Below are 6253 nucleotides of genomic sequence, written 5' to 3' on the forward strand. Positions count from 1 at the left end.
TCTTCGGGCGCCTGCTGGTCCTTCCTCCTTTTCTACATCCCTGAGCGAGGCCAACGCCAAGATGGTGAGTCTTGTGGCAAAAATTACCAGTAAAATCCTTCGATTATCAAGGCCATCCTTTCATCAACATACATTTCATACGCCCCAAGTATTCATTCAAGTCGGCATTATAGTTACATCTCAATATTGAAATGGTAAGAAATTATATTAGCCGATTCTGAGAGATAACTCTCGGCCCATCCAAATGCTATCCCGACTGGTCTGTCATCGACTTACACCGTTTCAGCAAGCAGTATTTATGTTGTTCGGCGTGGATTTCACATTCATTACCCTCTATTATTTCATATTTTTAATCTCTATCCGAACAATTTGCCTTGTACTATCCTGCAGCCGGCATACTGCAGTTGATAAGTGGTTGTTTAGCTAGTGAACAGTCGGAAAGCTGCCGTAGCCTTGATTGGCTAACGTTAGCATACATGGTAGTTGTAACCAGGTGGAGGCCATCGTTTATAGTGAACAGTGTTTACTGCACTGATAAGCTTTTTAGGTTGGCAGATTGTTGTTATAAAAAACACTTTGAGCATTGTCGACCCCCTGTTTGAAGTTCCACGGAGGCTGTTGAATGAAGCAAACTTTGTAGCCATGTTAGCTAGCCAGCCATCTCAGCCAATTAGCTAGGTAGCAAACACTGAGACTCAGACAGATTTATAGTGAAAGGTGAGATGTTATGAGAGTGAAGATGCAAGTCAACTTTGCTTGAGCGTGCTTTGGTGTTTGACAGTTGCAATGAAAGTTTGTAATAACTGTAGATGACTTGTATTGTCCAAGATATGTGATAGTCCAAAGACATGCAGTCAGTTGAATTGGAAGACTCTAAATTGCCAGTAGGTGAGTGTGTTTGTGTGTGTAGCATGGTGTATGATGATGTATGTATATATGATGTAGTAAGGTATATAGTGATGTATGTATATGATGGTATGTGAAGCCATGCTTGTGATTAAGGACTCTTAAACACGACTAGACTATTGTTGTAATGTTGAAGCGTCCATTCTTGATCCTCATCTTCCACCCTCTCTCTTCTCAGAATGACACAGTGACAGTCAGGACCCGAAAGTTTATGACGAACCGGCTGCTTCAGAGGAAGCAAATGGTAAGCTTTGAAAACCTGTGTTTTCATGTTGAAGGTCACATCATGATCTTTGTCATCTGGTCATGTGAGAATACATTTATTCACTGCCCGTCCCCTCTGCAGGTCGTTGATGTCCTGCATCCAGGCAAGGCCACAGTCCCCAAGACTGAAATCAGGGAGAAGCTTGCCAAAATGTACAAGACCACTCCCGATGTGGTGTTCGTCTTTGGCTTCAGGACCCAGTTTGGTGGTGGCAAGACGACAGGCTTTGCCATGGTCTATGACTCCCTAGACTACGCCAAGAAGAACGAGCCCAAACACAGACTGGCCAGGGTGAGTGATAAGCCATACGTTCAAGATGGGGAAAGTGTGTGCGCAGTATATGGATATTTTGAAGTGTTTTAACTTATTTGCTCTCCGGACGGCATTAGTATTACCAGGGGAGGACTGGTGATTGGTAATTTCTTCCTCAGGACCATGGGGATTTTATCCAGTCCGATACAAACATGTCAGTGATGTTTGATGACAGTAACAAGAGCCCCTCAACGTAGAATTTCGTTCCTGCCAGGAATCAAACTCAGGTCTCTCGATTGAGAGTGTGCAGTCTAACTCCCTGCGGCACACTTTCACCTACGTGACACAGAAAGTGGTGAACAGAGTGACCGACTGACAGTGCAATCCATAGAGCCCCTGCTGTCACGGGGCTAAAAATTTCAACTGAAATTATGTACTGTATTTTATTTTGAGTTAACTCCGTCATCCTGTGATCATTTTGATCCCGAACGACATGGTGTTTCATGCAATTACGGACTTGTGTACCCGGCATCTGTATTGCAAGAGCCATGTAACCAGTGGTGGGGTAGAGCAGCATCACTCTTTAGACTAGATGAAACTTTAATGATCCCTGTGAGGAAATTAGATCATCGCAGCAGTAAAAGTAATAGGATTCAGCAGGGAGAAAACACAAATGTAATAAAAGCATGCAAATCGAATGTAAAATAACCAACAAAGGATATAAAAGATATTTAAGCATAACTAAGAGAAATAGAAAAATGGGGAAAAGAGTGCAGGAGCTACTGTATCTGACATTACAAATATATGGAGCCACTTGAAGAGAGTTTTGTTGTATTGTGATGTGTGATACATTTGCATGGGCGGGTCCATGGATTGCCACGGTCCCCTGGTCCCCCAGTTAGTTATTGTACCATCTGACTGAAATTACAGATATGCATGGGGGAAAATTAAATTACCAACCTCACCTGGCAATAGTAAAGCCATCCGGAGAGGGCTTTCGAATATTGCTGTTAGTGTCCCAGCCTAATAAGCTAGGCTGCCCTTACTGATCTGTTGATTCACTCTGGATAGTCTGCAACTGAATTGATCGTGGGATTAGTCGCCTGGTAAAGGGCGCTCAACCAATGCACAGTTGTAGGATCTGATGCCTGATCTGATGTAGGATCAGCCAGCCAAGAAATAAATTCTTGGGGGAAACACTGACTACTTGGAATGTTTTGGCATGAACATGGTCAGATGTAAAGATGTTGAGGCACAAAATATCAGCGTTTTTAATCCAGAACTCTATTGTCAGTGAAAGCCTAATATAGACCCCAAATAGAATTCTAAATCACACCAGTAATGCTGTACTTTTACACAGAAATATTTAGTATAAAACTGACATGTCAGTATTTAATATATTCATTCATCATACATTTTGATGCATTATCGGTGAAATAGTTGCCATGAATGTCTGAAAAGCCCCTCATCTGCCAATAACTGCACAAGTACATCTGTTAAATACAGAAAACTCCTCACCTAGGATGTGTATGGGCCAAAATTTTTAGCTTTCAGGAATTTTTTGCAAAATTAATTTCTTGTTTTTTAAGCATTTCATGTACAGAATAAAATCTATATAATTTTATATCAATGTCGAATAAAGATGGGGCTAATTTACTACATCTCAAATTCATGAAATCATCTTACCTGTAAAACATCCTTTAAGTGCAATAGGCCGATGGGTATTTAAGGTTCAGAATTATTTTATATTTGCACAGAACTGAAATTTGAGGATGGAAAATGAAATCGGGCTTTATCTGTAATCACACTGTCATACTGAAACAGTCTCAGGCCAACTTGCAGTCAGATTTCAAAGTCGTTTTTTTTTTCTCTTTTGACAAGAATCTAAAATGTCCTACTCTTTCTCAACTCCAAAGTAAAAGTAGTTAGCCTAGTCATGCCTTCGACCAAAGTTGTAGTGAATGAAAGTGTATTGCTTGGTGCAGTGTGTTACAGGCTTATTTTTACATTGGAAAGCAGCTTGCTCCTTGCAGTTAGGCAGCATGTTTTGAAAACATTAGTATGATATGAGTGGAGCTCCAAATGGAAGCAGGTGCTGCTTTCTGCAGCATCCGATCCACAATGGTGATAATTTAATGTCGGAGTTAGGGTGTTATTTTTAAACTGCAGGAGTTCAATTTAAGTGGGGAACTGTCAGTGAATGTGAGGAAACGAGCATCAATTCTGACTGAGTTGTGTCTACTAACTTGGGATTGGAGGAAAATTGTAGTGATCCTGATCCACAATGCTGTTAAATTAGTTCATCTAGACAGCCAATCAAAGAACTGTCTGTATGGACGCTCACAAAGACCAGACACTGGTTCTGAATGGACAAGGATTAAAATGCTAAAGTCAGAACAGCTTCTGGTGGTGATGACCAGTGTTACAGTGACAAATGCTGTTATCTGTATTGATGGTCATGTAGATTACCATGACCCATAACTGACTTGTTGGGCTGGTTAACGGATTGAGTTTCATTGATTTTGATTAAATCTTTGTTCCTTCAGCACGGTCTCTATGAGAAAAAGAAGTCCTCCAGGAAACAGCGCAAGGAACGCAAGAACAGAATGAAGAAAGTACGAGGAACCAAGAAGGCCAGCGTGGGCGCAGCTGGCAAAAAGGTAATGTGACTGAGTGATGTTTTATATACTCTTTGTGCCAAGAGAACAGTCTGACCACATCCTTACAGTCTCTTCTTGGCTGTGTGCTCTGAATTAGAATAATCCTGTAATAAGATGCCGTAGGGACCTAGAATTTATTTTCCTCAGCATTGTAGCCCATTGTCTTTGCTTATGAGAGCAGATTAGGGAAGGCATCATTAAATTGAATGCACTTGACTCCTTATGATTTTAATATTCATTGCTCACTTATTCTTTTCCTAGCCTGTTAGTCTTGCTTTTACACAACTCTTCTGTTTTAATTTCCTTTGTCATCTTTCCAATCATCTTATCAATTGTTCTTCGGGAACTGTAGAAGGTAAATGTTGTTCATAAGTAGACTAACTGCAGTGTGCAGATAATCCAGGAGTGATAGTCCTAGCTAACTCCCTCCTTCACATCCCCACCCACCCATTTGACAAACAAAGCTAATGTGTTTTTTCCCCTCTGTGGATATACCATCCACAGAAAGGGATTTGTCCCACCAGTTAATACTTAGTTGGTCATTCCTACCCCTAACACTAATTTTAATTAGCGTAAACTGTACACTAATGATTAGCTTGAACAGTACACTAATAGTGTTGTAGACCCTATTTTGGAAACCTAATGGTACTGTCAGGATAGCCTACAGCAGGGATAAGCAATCATGTGCCATGGAGTGCCAAGAGTATGCAGGTTTTTATTCCAACCAAAGACTTCACCAACTGATTTCACTAATTAGCCCAGAAAGGGGGAACAAATAAGTGAAATCACCTGGTGTAGTTTTTGAATGGAATGAAAACCTGCATATTTCTGGACCCTCCGTGGCACATGTCTGTCCTTGGCCTACAGTCACCTAGAAAGGATCTCTGAAAGACAAAACCCAACTGGTCTGGCTCCTTCAGGTTCAGCTCAACTGGCTTGTAAAATATCTGTTGTACAATCATGTCTCCCATGGTTTGATTGGCCCAAGTCCACATGTGGAAGATGGCCTGTGGAGTACAGCCGCTAAGATTAATTCAGAGATCTCTTCTATCCATGTTTTAATTTTCAATAAGTTAACATTACTTTCTTTCATCTTTTGCCTTTGATTTTGCTTCCCATGGAATTCTTTTGCAGAAATGAGGTGTCAGTTTCAGGTATACAAGCAGAACAAGCATGGTGTGCCATTGTGTTGCACATCAAATGCTAACAGACCCAGAGCTGTGCATGTCTCACCCTACTTGACCCTGCAGTTTCCCTTCAGTGTTTCCCTTTTCCATGTCGAGATTCAAACTCCCTCCTAATAACTTTCCCCTGTACCCTAGTCCTTTGTCCCACTGTAACTGCTGTAATAGCTGTATCCACTAGGCTTGACCCACGCTGGCTTGTATTATTTAAACAGAAGCGAGTTCTCTGCTGTGACTCAATTAAAAACATGCTGCTTCGGCACAACCCTTCTACTTCTGAAGTTGCTCTGCACTTAAAACCTCTAGTGAAGAAAAGCAGAACTGACGTGTAGCATGTGTAACTCACAATTTAAGTGTGTCCAGTGTGAGGCAACTGAACTAAATGCCTGCCAATGAGTGAATTTCTCACTGAAGTATCTGAATTGTTTCTGTTGTCACTGTTTAGTGTTTCCTTGAAGGACAATCTTACCTTAGTTGTCATGCATCAAGCCATGATGTTAGGGTTAAAATATTACCAATATTTAACCAATATTTGTCTTGGTTAAAAACAATATTTGTCAGCATTTGTCTTAGTCTTAATTTGTAGCTTTGCCTCCTTTTGAATTTATTCAGATTATTCACATAATCCTGAGTTTTTTTGTAGAAATGTTGATTGTGTGCTGTTGTCCTAACTATGTCTTTCTTATCTCCCTATAGTGAGCCCGGAAAATCAGGGAAGGTCTTCGTGCTCAAGATGTTCTTGTATATTGTCATCAAATAAATTTGGAAAAAATTTGAATTTGGTGTATTCACTTGAACATCAAATTCCTTATGTCTATGCATATTTTCATATTAGCCCAACTGGTGTCACTATAGAACAGTGTGGTATCATTTTAGACCTGTAAAATGTAAAACAAGTCTGTTGGTGTACGGATTGAATTGAGTTGGAGTAGTTCAGCTGTTTCCAGCCCTCTTTTTGGCTGGTGACTCCATAGAGGTTTGAATTC

The 6253-nt window shown here is 40.6% G+C and overlaps 1 protein-coding gene across 2 annotated transcripts; it reads left to right on the forward strand.

The window, feature by feature from the left end:
* On the forward strand, window positions 1-6045 carry rps24 (ribosomal protein S24). Of its 2 annotated transcripts, XM_078288781.1 has the most exons (6): window positions 1-64; window positions 1085-1150; window positions 1253-1462; window positions 3970-4083; window positions 5218-5237; window positions 5964-6045. In XM_078288781.1, exons 1-5 carry the CDS (start codon window positions 62-64, stop codon window positions 5221-5223), a joined length of 399 nt encoding a protein of 132 aa, XP_078144907.1. In that variant the 5' UTR covers window positions 1-61; the 3' UTR covers window positions 5224-5237; window positions 5964-6045. The 2 variants fall into 2 exon arrangements, with proteins under 2 accessions (XP_078144907.1, XP_071774203.1); XM_071918102.2 differs by lacking the exon at window positions 5218-5237.
* The last annotated feature ends 208 nt before the right edge of the window (window positions 6046-6253 follow it).

The sequence above is a fragment of the Centroberyx gerrardi genome, chromosome 15 (genome assembly GCF_048128805.1).
Source record: "Centroberyx gerrardi isolate f3 chromosome 15, fCenGer3.hap1.cur.20231027, whole genome shotgun sequence".
In the NCBI taxonomy this organism is placed as follows: Eukaryota; Metazoa; Chordata; class Actinopteri; order Beryciformes; family Berycidae; genus Centroberyx; species Centroberyx gerrardi.

What these genes read in the sequence shown, in the direction of transcription:
- rps24 (XM_078288781.1), top strand. An exon ending in TGCTTCAGAGGAAGCAAATG is followed by an intron (nt 1,151 to 1,252) that starts GTAAGCTTTGAA and finishes TCCCCTCTGCAG; the next exon opens with GTCGTTGATGTCCTGCATCC. An exon ending in CCAAACACAGACTGGCCAGG is followed by an intron (nt 1,463 to 3,969) that starts GTGAGTGATAAG and finishes TTGTTCCTTCAG; the next exon opens with CACGGTCTCTATGAGAAAAA.